Below are 24761 nucleotides of genomic sequence, written 5' to 3'. Positions count from 1 at the left end.
GAAGACAGAGCATATATATATATAGTAAAAATAAACAAAAAAAATCTTACTAAACTCAAACTCTGATTCATATTACTTATCCTGAGTTATTTTCTGCAGCAAAACCAAGAATCTCAGCTTCCCCTGAAAAGAATTTGACTTGAAAGAAAATGTATTTGAAAAGAATGCTTCAGGTTGCCCTGTGGGGCTGTGTCTCTAGCTTATGTCCCCAGGCTGCTGATAAATCCAGAGACCAAGTGTCAAATATGTGACGACTTCAAATGTAATTCTTGTTTTTTTCTTTCTTTTTTTTTTTTTCCTTTGGTTTTTCAAGACAGGGTTTCTCTGTGTAGCCCTGGCTGTCCTGGAACTCACTTTGTAGACCAGGCTGGCCTCGAACTCAGAAATCTGCCTGCCTTTGTTTTCTTTTTTAAAACATAGTCTCATTCTATAGGTCTAACTGGTCTGCAACTCACTATGTAGACCAAGCTGGCTTTGATTCAAATATGATTTTTTTTAAGTATTTTATTAAGATTGATACTATCAAGATTCTAGTTCATCAACTTCCAGGAATCATTTGTATGCAAACCCCACTCATTTTAGTATTTAGAAATACCCATGACAAAGAAAATATATTTCCAGTAATCACATTTATCCTTAAGAAGCCAAATTAAAAAAAAAACTGTATGTATGACCATTTAAAATAAACTATGTGCATAACCATTTAAAATACAAATGATAAAGCATATTTTTGACATTTTCATTAGATTTTACACTGAGGAATTTGTTTTCCAAAGAGTTTAGATTTGTTTTATTAATTTTAATTTTTCATCTCAGCCACCCTGAAAGTTTGTTGTCTTCTGCCTGTCCTGAACTTGGCCTGTTCTGACCCTTCTGCCCACAGTCCTTTCTCCCATGCTTGCTTCTCCTGGACTTCTGTGGCCAGGGAACCTCTCAGTCAGTGGATGGACTCATGGACAGCTGTGCCCTGCTCCCTGCAAGCCAGTGTATCTGTGGCCTCAGACGATGAGGGCCTGCTCTCCAGGCCCCTGTGCCCACTCGTCCCCCCTCACTCTCTGCCCAGTCTCAGCTTCTCACCCACTTCTGTAGTCTGCCCACTAGGACTTGTGAATCCTGGCTGGTAGAATGCTAGTGTTCTCATCCACTTTCTGGTCAATAGACCCCATTTATATGCAATTTTCTGTTCCTTTGAAAGCTCTTAAAACCTGTTTGGACTTCCATGGACCCTGCATATTTTATCACTTGCTGTATTTTAGATTTATTTTTGTTGTGCTGGGGTTCAAACTCAGGACTGACATAGAACGTTCTAGGCAAATCCTCCATCACCGACCTACATTTTAATTCCTAAGTATCTTAAACCACAATACAAAGCTGAGAACAATTGCGATTCGTTTACTCCCTGTTGCTTGTTTCAATGTATGAGGAACTGAGCCATCCAGTATTTCTGAAGCTCTGATATCAGATCCGATGTTTTCCATAAAAAGTCAAAACAAAAGCAAGCAAACAAAAAAGCCCCATACAAATAAAAGCAAAAACATCTTGTGATAATGCATTCAAAACTCTGTACACTGTTTTCCCCTTCAAATTCCAAAGGGATATTCACATGCTGACCAATCATCTAACACAAGGAAAATACCACTTCTTTCCTGTTAAGTACACATACATAGACCCACAGCCTATCCCTGGTGAGGGGGATAATAAGGAAGAAATCCTTGCAGAAACCTCGCCCTGCTAAGGCTCAGTGGCTCCCGGTCAAAGGCATCACGATAGCTGCTGGCAGGCTCTTTCAGGCAAAATGGCGTCTCCTTTCCTTTCCCTCCATCTGCAGCAACTCAGTGTTTTCAAAGACAAATCATTAAAAGTGCTTCAAACATTGCAGTGCTTGTCTGGCGGCCTCTAGGCTGAGGACCCTAAGTAAGCAATTTGTAAGAGATGCCTCATCTCTCTAATGTGGTTAGATTTGAATAGTGATTCTAAATTTCGTGACAAGGCTCACCCTCCCCTCCCACCCAACAGCGTACGAATATAGTGTGGAGTCCAGTCAGGATTAAGAAGCTGGCTTTTCACTTGGGTACTAAAATATCTGAGGAAGGAAAAAAGAGAATAGTTACCAACAGTACAAAACTCCCTCAAATTAAAAAAGATTCTTGGAGACCAGAGGATCTGGAGTTTAAGACAAACCTGGGCTATATGAGAGAGACCCTGTCTTAAAAACAGGTGGGGGGGGGAGTGGTGGAGGTGGGCTTGAGATGGCTCAGAAGGTAAAGGCTTCTAGCCTGACATGCTTTTTTGAGCTCAGAGGACAGCTTTTGGGGGTTGGTTCAATTTAATGGAGTCTGTTCTTTCCTACCATATATGTCCTGGGAATCAATCTCATGGAACAATTGCCACCTCACCCATGAGCCTTCTTGCCAGCTCTGTTTATTTTTAGAGACAGGGTCTCATGCTGGCCCGGAACATAAGCTAATGCTGGTCTTGAACTCCAGATCATCTTGCTCTCACCTCACACTTGTGCCGGGACTACAAGTCGTGTCCAGAGAGAAGTATAACCTCACTGTTAACCTCTGCTTATGAAGCAAACCCAGGAGAGCCTTTGAGATGTTCAGAGAGTTAAAATTATAGGTGAAAGATGCTAAGAATGAAATGTACATCGAAGTTTGTCTTTTGGAGTTCTTTCTTTCTTTCTTTCTTTCTTGCACAGCATGGGGGAAAAAACCCTCCTGACATAAAAATAGCTGTAAATGGTAGAGCGGCAAGAGGTTGTATTTTTACTTTATTCCTTTCGTCTTCCTGCCTCCCTCCACACCCTCCTCTCTGTACTGGAGATTGGACCTCCTGCCTAACCTGGCACTGAGCCACATCTCCAACCCCTTTTCCTTTCTTCTGCATTTGACTTGCCATCTGAGGAAGTTTCAACTTTGAAGATCTCACAAAAGTTGACAACATAGTTCAAAGTTTATTTTTAATGATGTGTTTGTGTAAGTGTACATGTATGTGCCTGTGAAGCTAGAGGCTTTCAGATCCCCTGGAGTCCTCTAAACTCTGGGAGAGCAGCACACCCTCCTAACCACTGAGATCTCTCTCCTCCCAAGCCCACCTCTTTCCTTCCTTTGGCTTTTTGCTTTTTGAGATAGGTCTCCTGTAGTCCAGGCTGTCCTCAAACTTGCTATGCAGCCTAGGTCCTGATCCTTCCGCCTCACTTCTCAAGTATTAGGATGATAGTTCTATGTGATCAGGCATTTTTTAGAGGGGTGTGGTGGTATACTCTGGAGGCAGAGGCAGGCAGATCTCTGAGTTCTGGTCCAGCCAGGTATACAGAATGAAACCCTGTCTCAATAAGAAAAACAAACAAACAAACAAAAACGGTAAGTGCTCTTATCTTAACACAGAGTCATCTTTCCAGTCCTTTTGCCTCATTTCCCTCCAACAGGATCTCTCACTGAACCCAGAGTTTAGTATTTTGGCCTCGCCGGTGCTGATTATAGATGCCACCACTTTTACAGGTGTGCTGGGGATTTGAACCCAGATTTTTATCCCTGTTTAGCAAACATCTTGTCCATTGAGCTCTTCTTAGCCTCAAGATTATGAATATTTTTCACAATGACAACACATTTCTTTTCTTTTCTTTTCTTTTTTTTTGGTTTTTCGAGACAGGGTTTCTCTGTGTAGCCCTGGCTGTCCTGGAACTCACTTTGTAGACCAGGCTGGCCTCAAACTCAGAAATCCACCTGCCTCTGCCTCCCAAGTGGACAACACATTTCTTTCAGGGAATCCCAGTGTCACTTTTCAAAACCTTCAGTGCTCTGACTTTTGTATCAAGGCAACAGCACACAATTAAAGTGGCTGAACCTCCCAAGAACAGATCACCCTTCTGGATAACACCAGCCAGCCGGAAAGGCAGAAATCGGCAGATTTGGCTTTAGTTTTGCATTTAAGTTGTAAGTACCTCACACAAATCAGAGAACAGGATGTTTAAAATGTCTTAATATACTCCATTCTCATTTTTCATTTTATTTAAAATAAAAACTTCAGTGTTGACTATAATCTTCTGACTGGCGTCATCATCATTCAAAGCTGTGACATTTTAGTGCTGCAGATTAATGTGTTGGCGCTGAGATACAGCGATTTGAATGAACTCTTGAATAAACCCAGGGTTCCATGGAACATGGTTTGAAAACTCTTTTTCCCTCTCTTGGAGCCATTGTCATTTTAATTTAATGATCTTACCTCTTAGAAAAATGACAGCTGCTTAAGCTATAGGTATAGACCAAGGTTTAAACGTCTTTGGGTCATCTCTTGGGATCTAAAGAAAAAAAAGGAAATAAAAGACCAAAACTTAACATGTGTACTGTAATGCATATCTGACTTCAATTTTGATCAGAGAAATCACATCAAATCACCTTAAAAAATAAAAACAAAAACTAAGCAAACAGGGTCTCCATGCACGCCTGTCATTGGCCTGGAACTCTCTCTGTAGACCAGGCTGGCCTGAACCCCATAGAGAAAGATCCATCTTCCTCTGCCTCCCGAGTGCTGGGAGTATGCCTGGCCATATCACATCTTAAGGTTACAAAACTACTCAGAAGAAGCCGGGCGTGGTGGCGCACGCCTTTAATCCCAGCACTTGGGAGGCAGAGGCAGGCGGATTTCTGAGTTCGAGGCCAGCCTGGTCTACAAAGTGAGTGCCAGGACAGCCAGGGCTACACAGAGAAACCCTGTCTCGAAAAACCAAAAAAAAAAAAAAAACTACTCAGAAGAGAAGGCAGGGTTTTTTCTGGCTCCTAGGGAACTGGACCCTGGCATTCTGTGTGAATGATAACACTCATCAGCACATGCCAAGAGAAAGATGACTGGGTTGGATGTTCTTTTCCACCTCTGCAGCATTATCCAAAGATGCAAGGTGTGTGCTTCTGCTAGTTAAACCCCAAGCTCTCCATACTATCCTGGGCTATAAGCTTCTGGAATTTGATTCCTTTATCTCCCTCGTGGTCTAGATGTCTATCTTTTCTGAGAATTTGTCCTTTTAGCTTTGGCCTCAGGGACACTGTACTGGCTGATTTTGTGTGTCAACTTGACATAAATTGGAGTTCTCACAGAGAAAGGAGCCTCCCTTAAGGAAATGCTTCCATGAGATCCAGCTGTAAGGCATTTTCTCAATTCATGAGCAAGGGGGGAGGGAGGACCCATTGTGGGTGGTGCCATCCCTGGGCTGGTAGTCTTGGGCTCTATAAGAAAGCAAGCTGAGCAAGCCAGGGCATTAAGACAGTAAGGAACATCCTTCCATAGCCTCTGCATCAGTTCCTACTTCCTGACCTGCTTGAGTTCCAGTCCTGATCTCCTTTGGTGATGAACAGCAATGTGTAAGTATAAGCTGAATAAACCCTTTCCTCCCCAACTTACTTCTCCGTTATGCTGTTTGTACAGGAATAGAAACCCCAGCTAAGATAGCCACAAACACATCCATTACCTCTGCTGTGCTCCTGTTTTCATTTGAAGGGTTGACTTTTATGTCCATTTGAAATTATTTTCATTTTTTTGAGACTACGAATCAAACCCAGAACCTCATGCAGCCTAAGCATTCATGACAGCTCCGAGCTACATCCCCATCCCTACAAAGGGGCTAGAAGATGGAATTTTATCCCAATAATGGAAAGATCTAAAGATTTCCACAAGCATTTATTTTTATATTCACATAATATATATATATATATATATATGTGTATATATATATATTCATATTCATATGGGAATGTAGCTCAGAGGGAGAGTGTGTGGTTCTGTAATATCCAAAATGAATTCAGAGACCACCCAGTACCTTCCCCCTTCAAAAAGGACTTTCCAAACTGTCCTAGCAGGCCAAGTGCAGAGCCAGATAAGGAAGCTGGCTGACTAAACAAATGTAAAAACAAAGTTTTAGGGGTCAAAATGACTGAGCCTACAAGCTGCCAAAACAATATTAGCTGTTCTCAGAGAAATAACCATAACAAGATTAGCAATTCCCACACTGAATTCTGAGAATGACCACAAACCACCCTGACCTTGCTAGGATTCCCTATGACATTAATAGCTGTGACTGACCCATAAGTTCAACATGTACTACTGCTTTGCCGACCAAATCATAATAACCCACCATGGGGGCAGGCAAAGTGAGTCACTAGGCCAAAGGGTTACTTAGTCACTATATAAACCAACCAATGCCTGAAAGGGCTACTTGCTACACCAATGAGAACCCTATTGCTCAAATCTGCCCCTTACAAAGGTATAAAAAGTGTGTTCTTTCTTTGTTCTATGTCTCTCCTCTGGCCTGTGTGCTGAGAGGGGAGTCCCCAACATGTTGGAATAATAAAAACCCTTATGCGGTTTGCAGTGATGGTGGTCTCTGTAAGTGTGGGTCTTTTGACGAACTCTAACAGTTCTTTGGCTTGAATCTTATAACTACAAACAAAATAATAATAATAAAAGGATAAAAGAAAATTTGCTAGCCAAGAGTGGTGGCACATACCTTTAATCCTAGCGCTGGGGGAATGGGCAAAGACAGGTGGATTTCTGTGAGTTTCAGGCCAGCCTGGTCTACAGAGTGAATTCCAGGACATCCAGAGCTACATAATGACACCCTGTCTCAAAACAAACAAAACAAAACAAAACAAAACAAACAACAGTAACAGCAAAACAATGAAAGGAAAAAAGGAGATCTGCTGCAATCTCACCTTTCAGGACATGTTTGTAAGCTCCAGCTTTTTTCTCAGTTCCCATTGGAATATAGATGATGAACCTGGTTTCCCTTCTCAAAGGCTTATTCTTATTCTGTCTAGTCTGTGAAGCCATGCTTACACTGCCTGGGCTGGGCTAGCACTGGACAAAGGTCCTAGTCTAGCCTGAGGTAAAATTACTTTTGGTAAAGGATAGGATTCCTGGCTGCGTGTGGTGCCACAGCCTATAATCCAACACTTGCAAGGTTGAAGCAAGAAGATCATTGCAAATTCAAGGCCAGCTTCCTCTACGTAGTGAGTTCCAGGCCAATCAGGACTGCAACAAGAGACCTTGTCTGAAAAAGCCCAGACCAGGAACTGACAAGATGGCTTAGTGGATAAAAGTACTTGCTGCCAAGCCTAACAACCTGAGTTTGGTTCCTGAGGCACATGGTAGGAGAGAGGCAATTGCTGCACGTTGTCTGTGAGTTCTACCTATACTCATGAATTAAAAAAAAAAAATGTAATTAAGAACTTTTTAAAAACTCAAATCACACCAAGTTTAAAAAAAAAAAAACAAAAAAACTTGCTTCTTATTTTTTCCACTAAATATGGGCCTCTTGAGTACCTTTTTGCTCTAGGTGGAGATCAACATTCAGTCTGCTTTCCTCTTGTCTGGTATCTTACCTACTCCCAAGCTTCCTAGGCTAGTCCTTCCTCCCTCCCTCCCTCCCTTCCTTCCTTCCTTTGTCTTGTACTTAAATTGCCCAACACTGAGGATGGGCAAGGCCCAGGAGGAACAGTAGTACCAAAGCACCACCACACAGCAGAGAATGCCTGTGGTTAGAAACCACTCAAACAGAATGTGTGAGACCCGGGGGTGCATGGGGCACAGTTGATGCTGCTTGTGACATGTTTCTTAGAGTGCTTGCAGTGTGTGGATAATTGACCCTGGTGTTACATGGATGTCAGAGATTCACTGAAACCCACACGATTCAGTTCTAGCTCTAGATTACCTCAGTTGACCTTCGTGAAGGTTTTTCTATAGAGTAGCTCTTTGCTTTTTCATAACCTTACTAGGGTTTTGAGTTTTGTTATTTTTCTCCCACTATTTAAAGTTGACTAGAAGCTGGATGGTGGTGGCCCATGCCTTTAATTGCAGTACTCAGGACGCAGAAGCAGGCAGCTCTCTGAGTTGGAGGTCATCCTGGTCTACAGAGTAAGTTCTAGGGTAACCAAGGATACACAGAGAAACCCTGTCTTGAAAAAGCAAAACCCAGGGTGGCTGGTGAGATGGCTCAGTGGTTAAGAGCACTGACTACTCTTCCGAAGGTCCTGGGTTAAAATCCTAGTAACCACATGGTGGCTCACAACCATCCATAATGAGATCTGATGCTCTCTTTTGGTGTGTCTGAAGACAGCTACAGTGCACTTACATATAATAATAAGTAAATCTTTAGGCTGGAGCAAGCAGGGTCAACCAGAGTGAGCAGAGGTCCTGAATTCAAATTCCCAGCAACCACATGATGGCTCACAACCATCAGCACAGCTACAGAGTACTCATATACATAAAATAAATAAATACATAAATCTTAAAAAAGAGAGAAAGAAAGAAAGAAAGAAAGAAAGAGAGAGAGAGAGAGAGAAAGGAAGGAAGGAAGGAAGGAAGGAAGGAAGGAAGGAAGGAAGGAAGAAAGAAAGAAAGAAAGAAAGAAAGAAAGAAAGAAAGAAAGAAAGAGAAAAGCCCAGCCAGGCAGTGGTGGCTCATGCCTTTAATCCCAGCACTTAGGAGGCAGAGGCAGGCGGATTTCTGAGTTCAAGGCCAGCCTGGTCTACAGAGTGAGTTCCAGGACAGCCAGAGCTATACAGAGAAACCCTGCCTCGAAAAAAAAAACAAAAAAAACAAAAACAAAAACAAAAACCAAGCATAAAAAGAAAAAGAAAAAGAAAAAGAAAAAGAAAAACCCAACTAACTAACCAACCAACCAACCAACCAGATAAATGAAGAAGGAAAGAATCCTTTGTTGAAGCTAAGCTGGTTGGTTGGGTTGGCTTCTTGCATTTGGGTGTCTGAACTCTATAGCTGAATAGAGTTCCTCAGGTCTAGGTTTTAATGAGGGCTTCTCGGCAGAACCAATTGAAGTTGACTGATTGTCTCATAGTGCCGCTTCCTTCAGACCTCACAGAGGAGAAGTATAGGCTACCCTTGTCTCCTGTCACTGGTGAGCATTTTAAACTGGATTTTAAAGTCTGTTAGTGTTACACAACAAGGAGAGGCACAGTTGTGGATTCCTATAGGTTTATGGTTTTATACTGTGTTTCTTACCTTTGTGAAAAGCCTACTTAGTGTCATCCACCACATGCACAGACTGTCCGATGAGTGGGTTGGTTCTCCATATTCCTCGTGTGGTGCAGAGTCCAACCACTATCATTCTCCTGTGTTACTTTGGCATGGGATTGTTTTTAGTACTTTTTGGCTTCAGTATTGGTGGTAGAATATACTATGATAGCTCATCTGTACTTACTTGCTTATTACTAGACCTCAGCCACCATCTTCTTCCCCTCCACTCTCTGCCTGTAGGATGTAGTCATGCATTTTGCATTAATACATTTGACATCTTCAGATCTGTTTTGTACTTTTTATACTGTTGGATACTTAAAATCGAACTTTTACTCTAAGGTATTGAATACATTTAGTCTTACAAAAACTACTACCTACACTGATCCTTGCTGGTAACTGTCCTTCGCTTTGCCCAGTGCCACCCTCTACTTTTCTGGTCTTTACTCTGGATTTGGCTGGCTCTTGAAAACTATGATCAAAGTCACACATTGACTATAGGGGTCAAGGGAAATTTCACTTTTAATTGAAGTCTACTTCTTAGATACTTGGGGTTGATCTCTTTGGTTTAGTGGTCCGGCTTCACTGATGGTTGTCATCAATCAAATTCATGAAAACTGTAACCTATGATTCATGATCACCATCATTGTGCAATAAAGATGTACTCAGCCAGTCTGGGCTATCCAAACTCTATATATTCCAAGGAAAGGTTTGGACTTGCAGTTCTTGGACAGAACTCCCAAGTCTTTGTTATATCCCATCTGGATATATCTTGGGAGCAAGGTCAGGTATGAGAGTAATTCCTTGCCTATATCACTGACTCCCAATAAAAATTTGGGCTCTGGGCTGGTGAAATGGCTTGGGAGGTAAAGGATGACTGACCACTACAAGCATGCACATACATACATAAATGTGAAAAAAAATCTGGACAGGAAGGTTGTACTGGCTAGTTTTGTGTCAACTTGACACAGCTGGAGTTATCACAGAGAAAGGAGCTTCAGTTGAGGAAATGCCTCCATGAGATCCAACTGTAAGGCATTTTCTCAATTAGTGATCAAGGGGGAAAGGCCCCTTGTGGGTGAGACCATCTCTGGGCTGGTAGTCTGGTTCTATAAGAGAGCAGGCTGAGCAAGCCAGGGGAAGCAAAGAACATCCCTCCATGGCCTCTGCATCAGCTCCTGCTTCCTGATCTGCTTGAGTTCCAGTCCTGACTTCCTTCAGTGATGAACAGCAGGTATGGAAGTGTAAGCTGAATAAACCCTTTCCTCCCCAACTTGCTTCTTGGTCATGATGTTTGTGCAGGAATAGAAACCCTGACTAAGACAAAGGTGAACCAGGAGAATCTGATAAGCAATGAGGTTTGAAGGGCTGTGTGCAAAGGATGCAAAATTAGCATATGAGAAAAGCCAATTAGTCAAGAGGAAGGCTTGACCCCCACATATACCCAGGCTGTTCTAAATCTAACCAATTGTGCAGATACAGGGGACTTCAGAGTGTCCACCTGTAAGGTGATGTCTGGTGCATTATACTGCTAAAGCTCAACGCTCTAAGTAGAGAGTTAAGATGATAGTGAGACATGTAATATACATGTAAGTTGTATGTAGAGTTACATGTAACAGGGTATGTGCCTTTAGAAGTGTACCCTTAATATATTCCTGAGGCAACATATTATGATAAAAAACCACATCACATTCTAAGAGACTGGAACATTGTCAGGACCTAACATCCAGAGTTAATAATACTCCTTGATGTCACTTAAAACTTAAGTGTAATGCCGGGCGTGGTGGCGCACGCCTTTAATCCCAGCACCCGGGAGGCAGAGACAGGCGGATTTCTGAGTTCGAGGCCAGCCTGGTCTACAGAGTTCCAGGACAGCCAGGGCTATACAGAGAAACCCTGTCTCGAAAACCAAAAAAAAAAAAAAAAAAAACCAAACCAAAGAAAAAACTTAAGTGTACTCAGCCCATTTGTTTCTCCCGCTTTTAAGAGAACAACAGGACAATCAACTGCACTGTCAACTTTTACAGTCTAAATAAATGCATAGCTACCATCTTTAATTATGTACTCTTCCATGTCCCTGACTTGGAACAATGCATGTATACTCTGTCCTGAACACAGCAGATACTGAAGTCAAAAGCAATCTTCTAAAATGAATAGCCACCATAAGTGCTGAATACCACACTTATGGGTATCCATTGATAAACAAGGATAATTGTTATCTGGTCAGTTGGGGTCATTTGGAGTCAATGACCTAATCTCTTGTAACACTTTGTAAAAGATTTCTGTAAAGTGTCCCTCATTCTTTTCCCTGTGTGATGCTTTGTGTGCTGTTCAGTAAAAGAGAAAGCATAGCCCTTTGTTAGAGACAGACCCACAGACCTTCACTTGCTGAGTCATCTCACCACCTCTCAAATGACTTTTCCAAATGAATGGCTTTATTTCAGACAAGATGCTGCTACTGATACACACTGTTGTGGGAAAAAAAAATCAACAGACTATAGGAAAACAGGTTGGTTTTCTGAATTAGGATAGCTACCCAACCAGGACAGCACAGGTCAAGGTTAACTTTGGTAAGATCGAGGCCAGCAGGAACTAAATGAGGACTTCTGTACTCAGTGGCCCTCTGGTTTGGACCACACCAGATGCTCTTCAGATGAGCACCTCAGGGCAGGGCACTTTTGTTTTCTCTCTGAGACAGGGTCTTATGTAGCCCAGGATTGCCTCAAATTCATTTTGGCTGAGCGTGACCATAATCTTCTGATCCTTTTGCCAGCAGGGGAGTTTTTTAAATTAAAATATATATATATACACACACACACATATATACACACACACATTCAAAAACAGTAGCAGATGTAGAGTGTACACCAAGCCTGTTTGAAGACCTGCTTCTCATTGCTAGCACTGCAATAACACCCACTGCACACCATCTCCACCATGACCACCAAAGCAATGCCAGATAAGACTGATTCTGTAGTAGAATAACTGCTGTGTCAAGCATCACCAGTTCCTGCTGCAGCGGGCAAATGCAGTTCCTGCATCCTAGGCATCCATGTTTAAAGCAGAACCAGTTTTACAAGCTGTGGAGAGCTTTGAGGGGCGCTTGGCAGGGATCTGACATTGGCCAAGGACAAAGAAATGGGCTTTAGGCAGGAATCTGACATTAGGTCATGACAAGATAGTAAGTTCAGGTAGGAATGTAATTTTAGGCTAGAACAAAGAAGTAGGCTTCGGGTAAGAATATGACTTTGGGCTAGGACAGGGAAGTAGGCTCAGATATCTTGGTCATCCTGTTAAGCCTTTAGAAACAGTGATTGTAGGAGTGATCACGGGACTTTGTTTATTGCCTTGCTTGTTCCTAGACTGTGTTTATTGTCTTGCTTGTTCCTTAACCTAGAACTGACCTTATTACTTGCATGTAATTAAAATGGTATAAAAGCAGATTGGGAAAAAAAAATAAAACCCACCTCAGCCTCAGCCTTAGCCTCAGCCTCAGCCTTAGCCTCAGAATTGGCTGGGGTCATGCTACAATGTTGTCTTATTGCCTTTTTTCTTTCAATCCTCACTCCTGCGCTGGAGAACCTGTTGACTGACTGAGCGGGCTTGGTCAACAAGCTATGTGCCAAACCTCTTCCAAGACAGCATAAGAGCTGAGAGAATAATGTGGTGAAGAATGAGTGTGTGCACATATGCATATCCACGCGTCTCAGGAGAGTGGATTCAGTACTCCAGGGACACTATAGCCTGAGGAGTCAGTCCAGTCCTGCAGCTTCCTTCTGTCTTCTGGCCCCATGAATCCGTGTGACTGAGGCATGTCTGTGCTGGGCCAGGGCCCTGCTAATTATCTGTGGCTGTGATTGTAGCAGAACACACTGGGGGCTGCATGTTTCTACTTGATGCAGTATATGCACCCCAGGAAGTGGAATGCAGTCCTATAGGGCTGGCAGTACCAACTCCTCTAGTGCAGAGCAACCTGAGCTGTATAGAATGAGGGTCCAGCATACCTCATACTGAGTGGCTAGTATAGGTACTGAGCGACTAGTATAGGTAGACGGGGCACTGGGCAGGGCATTATCTTCTCACGTCTTCTCCGCTGCAGTCTGGGAGGAAGGGGCTCCCTTTAATGGAGCAGGTGACCCCATTAATGTTACTAAGGGTCACTGAGTTTTGGCATCCAGAAAAGAATAGGCAGAGAACATGAGATACGCAGATGGCAAGCGCTGGAGAGGAAGGGGAGTTGTTGACTGGGGATGCCCTTAGGGTTTGCAGGTGAAAGGAAAGGCTTCAGAAACTAGGCCAGTCACCTACACAGTAACAGGGCTTGTCTAGGGCGGGGCTGGCAGTTTGGAATGGAGACTAATCTAAGAAGGGAAGGACTTTCCCTGACTGCTGGCTGGGAGTCTCCTCCCTGACTCAGCACTGACAAGGCTGCGATTCACACTGTGCTGTGAACTGAAAACACATTTTCAAACTTGTTTCCAGGTGGAGCTGTGTGAGCTTGGCTTCCTGGAAACGGAAACAATCTGATACTTGACTGGACTTGCACTTCTACACTGTCATCCCATAGAACTCATGTTTTCTTTCTTTCTTTCTTTCTTTCTTTCTTTCTTTCTTTCTTTCTTTCTTTCTTTCTTTCTTTCTTTCTTTCTTTCTTTCTTTCTTTTTTCCTTCTTCCTGCGCTGGGGATTGAATTTAGGGCCTTGTGAGGCCAGGCTAGCACACCCCACCTCCAGACCCCTCATACAGACCACACCTTACATCTAGACAGAGCACAGTACTTGATTTCTCCCTACTGATAATTGACAAGGTCCCAGGTTTGTTCCTGTGTTCATTCTTCCTTTCTTATTTCCTATATTGGAACTCTCTGTAGACCAAGCTGGCCTCGAACTCACAGAGATCCATATGCTTCTGCCTCCAAAGAGCTGGGAATAAAGACATCACCACCATGTCTGGCTTGTTTTTTAATTTATCACCAGATTCCCCAAGGTAACATTTTTTTCCTCAAATTTATAAGGATGTGAAATCTTTCCTGTCATGTTTTTTTTTGTTTTGTTTTGTTTTTGTTTGTTTGTTTGTTTGTTTGTTTTGGTTTTTCGAGGCAGGGTTTCTCTGTGTAGCCCTGGCTGTCCTGGCACTCACTTTGTAGACCAGGCTGGCCTTGAACTCAGAAATCCGCCTGCCTCTGCCTCCCGAGTGCTGGGATTAAAGGCGTGTGCCACTATGCCAGGCCTTTCCTGTCTTAAAATTGTAACAAATTTTCCTTTTCAAATCTTGTTTTAAGGCCAATGTAAAGCCCAAAATTAACCTGTAAGCCCCACCTACCCAAGAACCAGGTAACTACCTGGAATGCTGGGAGTTGTAGTTAGTGGAAAATTACAATGCCTCATGGGAAAGTATGGTGGCCTATAGGTGACTGAGTCAATTGCTGCTGGGAAATTCCAGGGAATGGTCCTGACCAAAATCCTCTCTGGGTCAGTTTGGTCAGTGTTTATTATTTAATAAAGCTTGCTTTAAGTTTGGCCCAGAATGGTAGAATTGGTTTTCTTTGGTGAATCTCAGTAATAACCATGATTAAACACCAGTTTATCAGGTCAATCCCTGGAACCTATGATGTAAGGAGAGAATAAATCCTAAAAGTTGTCCTGACTGCTATACAATCATCATGGCATGACTGTATACACACACACACACACACACACACACTACACTACACTACACTACACTCACAGAGAGAGAGAAAGAGGGGAGAAATAATTTTAAAACTTTTAGGGGCTGGAAGAATGGCTCAGTGGTTAAGAGCACTGACTGCTCTTCCAGAGGTTCTGAGTTCAAATCCCAGCAACCACATGGTGGCTCACAGCCATCTGTGATGGGAGAGGATGCCCTCTTCTGGTGTGTCTGAAGACAGCGACCCACATATGTGAAATAAATAAATAAATGAATAAATCTTTAAAAAAAACTTTTAAAAGTGTTTAAAATCTTGTTTCTAAGAAGTAGTAATTTGAAACTTTATTATTTCTCTTTTTAAAAATATGTTTAGGGGCTGTCGAGATGGCTCAGTGGGTAAGAGCACTGGCTGCTCTTCCAAAGGTCCTGAGTTCAAATCCCAGCAACCACATGGTGACTCACAACCACCCGTAATGAGATCTGACGACCTCTTCTGGTGCATCTGAAGTCAGCTACAGTGTACTTATGAATAATAATAAATAATAATAAAAATGTTTAAGGGATTTTTCTTGCGAAATTGTAAATAATTACACAAAACACATTTTTCTTCCTCCCATCACCAAAACGAAAATGACATAGAGATAGTGTTTTCCTTTGTCCACGGCCATCAGACCGGTTCAGAGCAGAACCATCTGCACCACTTTTCACCAGAGATTAATTCCAAGAAAGGACCAAACCCAACACTCAAACAAGTAGAGCTCTGCATAGGGCTGGTGAGAAGGCGCATGGGGGCGGGGGTGGGGGTATGGGGGGGCGGGGGGAGGTAGTGGGGAGGGTAAAGCCACTTGCCTTCCCACCCCAGTTCCTTGTGTGGGACCCACAGAGTAAAAGGAGGACCGCCTCCAGCAACTTACCCTCTGACCCCCACAGCCTCACGCACACAGGAAGTAAACAAGCGTCAAAGGAAACGCGACACAAGCAAACGCCTTGGAAAACAAAACTCTGTCTAATAAAAGCTTACTCAATGAGAGCTTTGTTTTGTTTTGATAACAAAATATCCTAAATTAAGTTGATGTCGGTGGTGTCTTTAATCCCAGCAGAGGCAGGCAGATCTCTATGAGTTCAAGGTCAGCCTGGGCTCCAGAGTGAGTTCCGGGACAGCCAAAGATACACAGAGAAACCCTGACTTAAAAAAAAAATAAAAAAAAAAAATCCAGTTCTTAGTTTCTCACTAGTTTCCCCATGAAAATGAAAATGTGACTTTTAGTTGTAGGTTCTGTAAGTTCCTGTTTGTTCTGGCCTCAGGAGGTCACCTTGGTTTAATGTGGAAATATTTATCAGCCTTGTAGGTGAGGCCTGTTTTGAAGGTTATTAACAGTTATGGGTATTCAGGGAAAACTTTAATTCTAGTGTTTATGGGGCGACTCATATTTACCCAGTATTTTTACACGCATTATTTCATTTAATTCCAAGGGAAAAGTACCGAGTATTTTACCATCATTTCTGTTTAAGAAAAAAGTCCAGGTGACCTGTTATTTCTCTAATGACGAGGAAGAGGTTGCCAAAGGAGGAGGCTCCGAACTTTCCAAGACCTGTGTTCTTGCACACAGACCTTTCCTAGTTATTCGTCACTTTCTTAGTCATTAGAACAAATTGTATTTTTATTTCAGAATTCAAAGGTTAAATACAAAATCTGCGATTATTTATGTTCTGAGTGTATGTGAGTGCAGGTGCCCACAGAGACCAGGAGAAAGTGTTCCACTTCTCCATCTCTTGGAGCTGGTTGTGAGCAGCCTGATGGGGGTCTCAGGAATACAAGTACAAGGAACCTCTTCTTTCCTTTTATCCCTCCCCCAACCCCTGTCTGTCTGTCTGTCTGTCTGTCTCTCTTTTGAGGCAGGGTCTTCTTTCTTTCCTTTTTGTGTCCCTTTCTGTCTCTCTGTCTCTGTCTCGCTCTCTCTGTCTCTCTCTGTCTCTCTCCAGGGTCTTCCTCTAGCTCTGGCTAGCCTGGAATTCACTAGGTAGAATATAATCCTCCTGTCCATGCCGTCTGAGTGGAAAAAAAAATAGTATTTTAGACATGGTTACAGCATTCTGGGTCATTATATATTCTCTTGACCCCCCCCTCCACTGCACCCCCCCCCCGCCCCCGCCCAAGACAGGGTTCCTCTGTGTACTTCTGTATGTCCTGGAACTCACTGTACAGGCCAGGCTGGCCTCGAACTCAGAGATCTACCTGCCTCTGCCTCCCGAATTCAGATTAAAGGCGTGCACCAACACTGCCTGGCTATCCCTTCCACTTTTTTTTCTTTTTTTTCTTCTCTCTGTGCTTGGGACCAAACCCAATACATTGCGTATGCTAGGCAAAGATGCTACTAGTAAACTACAGCCCCAGCTTTAGCTCAGCATATCTTCAACTAAAAAATTGTGTATGTTAGGTCTCAGAAACCCTGGACAAAAGGCTGAGGTACTTATTTACATATCAGAGCTGACTGACACTGGCCAGCTTTCCCAGCAACGCTCAGAACTTGTGGCTCCTCCTAGGTCTCCTCGCCCGGCCCCCTACGCTAAACCCCTCCCTCTTGGGAGCTGGGCTTCTCCTTCCCTTCCTCCTGCCAGCTCCCTTTATCAGCCAGTTTTGTTGTGTGATTTTCTTGGCAACGTGGCCTGGGCCGCCTTCGTCTTGCAGTGATTCCTCTCTTGCTCTCCCTCCCCATCTCTCCTCTCATGTTCAGGTTTTATCTGCTGGCCATGGTCAGCTTGGACTCTTCCCTCTGCCTGCTTTCTCCTTTCTTTGTCTTTTTTTTTTTTTCCAGAGCTGAGGACTGAACCCAGGGCCTTCCGCTTGCTAGGCAAGCGCTCTACCACTGAGCTAAATCCCCCGTCTGCCTGCTTTCTCGACAATAAAAATGTTCTTCTCCTCTTATTTCATATTTTCATTCAGTGACACAGGCCCTGTAATCCCAGGACTTCGAAGTTATCTTGGACTACATAGCATATGTAAGGTCAGTTTGTCAGTTTGGGTTATGTAAGACTGTAGCCTGCATGTAATAGGCTTCCTTACAGGATGCTGCTGTAAATAAACTCTGTTCCTGTAGAACTTCATATCCCCCACCCCCCACCCCCCACCCCCCGCTCGCCCAGGAATGCCTTTCCTTCCCACCCCGCCCTCCAGCGTTTGCCACTCCTCCTGCCCACTCTTCAGCAAAACAGCTTAGTTTCCTCAAGGGCATTATGTACACAACCCAGTCCGATATTAAATCTTCTGTATGCTGAGCACACCTGGTGATGGTAAGGAGAAAAACTCTCTGGGTTTTTCATTGTTTCTCTGTCCCTGCTTTGAACTCTGAGCTATCTGGAGTAAAAAGCTTTACAGGATGTCAGTAAAAGGATCTGAGGCAGCAGATCCATCTGTCTGTCTGTCCGTCTATCTGTCTGTCCGTCTATCTGTCTGTCCGTCTATCTATCTATCTATCTATCTATCTATCTATCTATCTATCTATCTATCTATCTACAACTACCCCATGTACATAAATTACATAGTACACTTACATACACATATATGTGTTTGTATACACACATCTCACACAATTTTTTTTTTTAAAAACAGGGTCTGACCATGTAGCCCAGGCTGGCCTCAAAACATGACCCTTCTGCTTCAGCCCCCAAGGGCTGGTATCACAAGTATGTACCCATGGCTGCTTTTCACTGGATAGAGGAATATTGACATTTCCTGCAGATTATTTTGTGTGTTTCTCGCCTCCTGTAAAACACTGTCAATTTCCTCTTTGCTCTCCTTGGGACACTTCGCTCAAGGCTGGCTTTGAGTTATTTCCTCTTTGCTGACAGTCAGCTCACACTGATCTCAAAAAGGGTACAGTGGTTTGAATAAGAATGGCCACCCATAGCCGGGCAGGGCAGGCAAACTCATTTACTCCCAGCACTTGGGAGGCAGAGGCAGGCGGATTTCTGAGTTTGAGGCCAGCCTGGTCTACAAAATGAGTTCCGGGACAGCCAGGGCTATACAGAGAAACCCTGTCTCAAAAACAAAACAAAACAAAACAAAACAAAACAAAACAAAACAATGGCCCCCATAGGCTCAAATATTCAATGCTTAGTCATTAGGGAGTGGCACTATTTAGAGGCACTTGGGGGCCTTGCTGGAGGACGTTGGGCTTTCATAAGCGTAGTTATGCCCTATTGCTGTGAAGAGACACCATGACTAAGACAACTCTTATGGATGGGGTCGCCACAACATGAGGAACCGTATTAAAGGTTGCAGCATTGGGAAGTTTGCAAACCACTGGTTTAGCCAACCGACCAGAGAGCTCTAGGGAATTTTATTTAAAATTATAATAACAGTAAGTAATAGTAATGATGCTGGAGGGATAGCCCCATGGTTATCTCGGAGGACTAGAGTTTCATTTCCAAACACCATGTCAGATAACTCACAGGCTTACAACTGCCTGTAACTCCAGCTCCCAAGAATTCAGTGCTGTCTTCTGGCCTCAGTGGGTGCCTGCAGATACCTGCACACAGAGGCAGGCATATATGTGCAAACACACACAAAATAAATAAATATCAAATAGATAAGTAAGAAAATAAATTCTAAAAACGTAAGATGGAGATCAATCTAGGAAGATGCCCAGTGTCAGTATCAGGCCTGGCCTCTACACTCAAACACACATGAACACAAGTACACACACAAGAGCATGCACACATGTACCAAACACACACGCACATTCGCACAACAAACATAGTCATAGTTATTTCTGGTTGAAAGGATTATGGTTGATTTCAAGTCCCATCTTACTCTTTTCTAAAGTGGACATGTCTGTCTGTCTTTCTTTCTTTCTTTCTTTCTTTCTTTCTTTCTTTCTTTCTTTCTTTCTTTCTTTCTCTCTTTCTTATACAGTGTCTTATTATGTAGACCAGGCTATTCTGGGAACTGCTGTGTAGACCAGGCTGGTCTTGAACTCACAAGCCTATCCACCCTTCCCCTCAAGCGCTCCATCAAGCATAGCATGTGTTACTTTTATAAAGACAAAATGTAAAACACTATTAAAATGAGCCTTACAATATTAAATATAGGTCCTACCATGAAGCGATATCTAGGAGCCATTGATGAATATTTTAGGAAGTTTGAGACTACTTTCACATTGACAAAAGTGTCTGATTGATGGGCATTTGCATAGTTAGTAGACAACTGGTGTCCACCAGGGCGTATTGACAAGGTCTCAGCAAGGAACTATCAGACTTGGCAGAAAATGCTGTCTCACCCCATGTGCCTCGGAGCCCAGCCGCCTGGCCTGAACTGTGAGTAAGAGCTAAGTGAGTCACTCCTTCCCACTGTATGTGACAGCTCTGCCAAACAACTCGTTGGCTAAAAACAGTCTGAACCTGGGGAAATGCAGGAGGCCATTTTCCAGGAGTCAGGCTGTGAGGAGGCTGAGAAGGAGGCTCGGGTGAGCAGGGAAATTTCCGAGGCGCTCTTTATTACTTTCCTTGCTCTGCGTCCACTCCAGAATAGGATGCCTACCCTGTAAAATGGGACCCAGAGCGCTGTCTTGAAGGTCACCTGTGCTTAAGCTTTAGAGTAAGAGACAAGGTGATCTTACAGTGGCCCTGTGATGAGTAAGACCAGGAGAGTGCTATGCAGGAGCCCTGAGTCTCGAGGTGTCTGGTTCCTGCCTTTGTCCATGGAGGAGGCACTGGTTGGAGGCAGATGACTGCCCTCATTGCTGTGTTCAGGAGACTGGGATGAATGTCTGAACTACAGGACAATTCAGCCTCAGCCTCCCAGCTGCCAGGATTGCAAGCATTTACTACCACGCCCTATCACTTTATAGCTTGATTAGACACAGGTTAGGTCACAAACTGACACAGAAGCCAAGGGAGCAGGAAGTTGCAGTGAGCTTGCAGGAACAGAGCAGCTCCCTACCATGTCTGTGAACCGATCTGCACAGGCCATCCGCACCCACTCTGGGGTTGCTGGGCTCTTCACTGTGAAGTCCTCCGCTATGTCTCTTTGTCTCCGTGCCGCAGCCACCGCATCAACAATGGCAAAAAACACAGATGACCCTAGGAACATCCCAGACTCCCCGAGGCCCTGCAAGAAAACACATTTGTCTATTTTATTGGCCTTTTGAGACAGGGCCTCACTTTGTGGCTCTGGCTGGTCTGAGACTCACTATGTAGACCAGAATGAATTCACAGAGGTCACCTCCTGCCTCTACACTGCATTTGTTTTAAAAGCTTCTGTAGTAGACAACAAGCTACTTTGGGACAGGGCGTCATCTTGTTCAGCACTGTATCCACAATCCCTGGCATTCAGTCTTATAAATCACTTTTTTTTTTTTTTTTTTTTTGGTTTTTCGAGACAGGGTCTCTCTGTGTAGCCCTGGCTGTCCTGGAACTCACTTTGTAGACCAGGCTGGCCTTGAACTCAGAAATCCGCCTGCCTCTGCCTCCCAAGTGCTGGGATTAAAGGTGCCGCCACTGCCTGGCTTTATAAATCACTTCTTAAATGGGAACTTTCTACATCTTCAGTTCTGTGTGTGTTAAGTATTTGTTCTATGGGAAGGGATGCACACGTGCTGACACGTATGTGCAGTCCATGTGTTTCTGTCGGGTAAGAGAAGGGCACCATTATTAGAACAGTCAATGGTTTGACCTTGCCAGCTTCATAAGCAGAGGGGGAAATAATTCCTCATTATGCCCCTGGGGCTAAGGGAAGCAGCATATTTGTCTGAGCTTTTCATTGTTGGGGAGAAACAACAAAATCACCAGCCATTTGGGAAGAGCTTATTTGGCTTACAGATCCTGATTATGAAGAAGAGTCAGGGCAGAAAGCAGAAACTAATGCAGAGGCCATCGAGGGATGCTGCTTACTGGCTTGCACAGCCTGCTTTCTTATAGAACCCAGGACCACTTGCCCAGGGTGGGACTGACCACAGTGGCCCCCCACCCCATCAATCCTGAGTCAAGAATATGCCCCACAAACTCACCTACCACAGCCAGTCTGATAGAAACATTCTCTCAGTTGAAGTTCCTCTTCCCAGAGGACCCTGGCTTGTGTTAGCAGATAACATACTAACAAGTACAGTAGTGTATGCTCTACTACAGTACAGTAGTGTATGCTCTACTACAGTACAGTAGTGTATGCTCTACTACAGTACAGTAGTGTATACTCTACTACAGTACAGTAGTGTATACTCCACTATAGTATAGTAGTATATACTAACCTATAGTACAGTAGTATATACTAACCTATAGTACAGTAGTGTATACTAACCTATAGTACAGTAGTGTATACTATACTATAGTACAGTAGTGTGTACTAACCTATAGTACAGTAGTATAGTGTATACTATACTATAGTACAGTAGTGTAGGAGAGGAAGACTTGGGCGGTGACAGACCTTCACGTGTAGGCAACAGGCAGGAATTCGAGTGCCATGTGGGCAGGTGAAGGACAGTAAGGAGAGGAGACCTGGGGACTGTGGAGAGACAGAGACCCCCTCCTTGGTCTGTCTGAGGAGGCAGCTGTTCTTTGTTTCTGATAATTGTTACCTTCCATGAACGCACCCAAAATAACCAGAGCCGTCTTTTTTTTTCAGAAAAGTTTCTGTATTTGTGGCTTTTGTTTTGTTTTTGGTGGTGGTGGGAATTGAACCAGGGGCTGTGTGCACACTAAGCAAGCATTTTCTTGCTGACTTTTATCCCCAATCTTTGTTTTCATTTTTTGGTTTCCGAGACAAGGTCTTACTGTGGAACCTGGACTGTGAAACGCACCATGGAGTGGACCAGGTTGGCTTTGAATAGTCATACGTCTTCCTGCTTTTACCTCCCCAGTACCATAGGCACTCACTCATCACCATGTCCTTCTTGGTCCTTGTGTGTTTACCAGAGAGATCTTGCTTTGTAGCCTAGGCTGGCATTAATTCATGCTCCTTCTCCATCTACCTATTGAGTATTGGCATTACCGGCATGCCTACCATGCTGGGTGCACTGCCTGGGTACTCTTAACCTGAAGCTGTTCTCTGTAGGCTCTGGGCTGCCTCTGGCCTTCCCCCCTCAGATGGCTTCTAGACCAGCCAGAGTCAGAAGGACCTGTTGGTGTCCCTCCCTCTGAATCTGTGATGGCTTCGCCAACCGAAGTCCAGAGGTGATACCTAGGCTGAAGGGGAATTCAGTTGGGAAATGATGAAATTCCTGCAGATATATTTTTCTTGTTTCAGAAAAGAAAATCAATTTATTCCTGAATGGAGAATAAAAGTAAGAAAAAAAGATGTGACTGTTCCTAGGAAAAGGTTTACTGTAGAGAAAGGGGGAGCAAAGGCAGATATCTGGGAGAGTCCAGAGTGAACATGACCAGGCCATGTGAGAAGGGAGAGAGAGGGCCAGGTGACCAATAGGCCATGGGGGTAGAGGGTAGACCAAAAGGGGCTGGTAACCAAAATGGCTGTATTATATAGGAAGGGCAGCCCAGGCCCTGGGCTGGAGAAATTTAAGGTATGCCAGCCATATCTTTTAATACTGAGGGATGCTGGGAGAACCTGGTCTACTTTGGCATGTTAAATGTTAGTCGTTTGTCAGGGTTTGAGATGTAACAACTCCTATCTGGAAGTTTCTCCAAAGATTTTTTTTTAAGATTTATTAATTTATTTTATGTGAAGAGGACATTGAATCCAATTACAGATGGTTGTGAGCCACCATGTGGTTGTTGGGAATTGAACTCATGACCTCTGGAAGAGCAGCCAGTGCTCTTAACCCCCTGAGCCATCTCTGCAGGCTCTCCCCAAAGATTTTTAAGGAAGACTTTTTGTTTGTTTGTTTGTTTCAGACAAGGTTTCTCTGTGTAGCCCTGGCTGTCCTGGAACTCACTCTGGCTGTCCTGGAACTCACTCTGTAGTCCAGGCTGGGCTCGAACTCAGAAATCCGCCTGCCTCTGCCTCCCAAGTGCTGGGATTAAAGGTGTGTGCCACAACTGCCCACCATTGCCCAGCTTAAGGGAGACTTTATACCTCACTCCTTGGTGAGGTTTCTATCTGATTTTTGTCATGATCCACATAAAGCAAGGCAAGCAAAGTTGACCTTTATTTTAATTTGCTGTTCCTTTCCTTTAGTTATTAAAGGTTGGCTAGTGTCTTTGCTTCCTGACACTATTGACATTTGAAGTCACATGATCCTTTATTGTAGGAGCTGCCTTGCATAACTGAAGCTGTTTAGCCATACCCTTGGCCTCTGAGCATTGCCTTAAAATCCTTTAAATTGTGTCAGCCAGAAATGCATCTGGATATTATCAGTTTCATGTGTGTGCGTGTGTCTGTGTGTATGTGTGTCTGTGTGTGTCTGTGTGTCCTGGCGAGAAAGCGTGTGTATGTGTGTGTGCCTGCCTATCTGTCTGTCTTGGTAGGGAGTAGGATATTCTCACCACAGTTGGTAAGAGCTGTTCTAGATTGATTTCTGGGCTTGACTGAAAAGTCCCTCGGAGGTGGGCAATTTACCTAAGAGCAAAGGAGGATGGTGGGCTGGGGTAGGAACCCAGGCCTCCAGTCCACTGATATCTGCGGTTTCAATGGTATCATATCTTCAAGCTCATTTATTCTTTTGGTTTTGTTATTTGTTTTGTTTTGTTTTGTTTTGTTTTGCTTTGTTTTGCTTTGTTTTTTGAGACATGGCTAACTTGTGCTGCTCTGGAACTCTATATAGCCCTGGCAGGTTTTAGCCTACCCTTGGTTGGGGTTATTGGTTCAAGCTACCACACCCAGCTCAATGTTGCCTTCTTCGTCCACCCAGTCCTTTGTGTGTGTGTGTGTGTGTGTGTGCGCGCGCGCGCGCGCATATGCGCGAGCACTTGTGCACAGGTGTGATGTGTGCAGTGAGGGCATCCTCAAATTACTATCTTTGGAAACACTCTCTATCTCCTTTGAGGTAGTCTCTCCCTGGCCTTGAGCTCACCAATTAGTTTAGACCAACTGGCCTGAGAGCCCAGAGATCCTCCTGTCTCTGCCTCCCCAGTCCTGGGGTTACAAGAGTACGACACACAGAATTTTTATGTGAATT

General features: G+C 43.8%; 1 protein-coding gene across 2 annotated transcripts in view; it reads right to left on the bottom strand.

Annotated features, from left to right (window-relative positions):
• Positions 1–486: 486 nt before the first annotated feature.
• Positions 487–24761, bottom strand: part of LOC110291452 (aldehyde oxidase 2) — an 83293-nt gene continuing 59018 nt past the window's right edge. For both annotated transcript variants that reach the window (XM_085837496.1, XM_085837497.1), the window contains 3 exons: positions 20636–20803; positions 4228–4303; positions 487–2083 (listed from right to left, as the gene is read on the bottom strand). In XM_085837496.1, coding sequence (XP_085693622.1) covers positions 4250–4303; positions 20636–20803 — 222 coding nt within the window. In that variant the 3' untranslated portion in view covers positions 487–2083; positions 4228–4249. The remainder of the gene's footprint in view (positions 2084–4227; positions 4304–20635; positions 20804–24761) is intronic.

The sequence above is a fragment of the Mus caroli genome, unplaced genomic scaffold, assembly GCF_978045245.1.
Source record: "Mus caroli unplaced genomic scaffold, Mus_caroli_1 scaffold_1, whole genome shotgun sequence".
NCBI classification, from domain to species: domain Eukaryota; kingdom Metazoa; phylum Chordata; class Mammalia; order Rodentia; family Muridae; genus Mus; species Mus caroli.
Note: the sequence above shows the minus strand (reverse complement) of the source record. Positions and strands in the feature narration are given on the sequence as shown.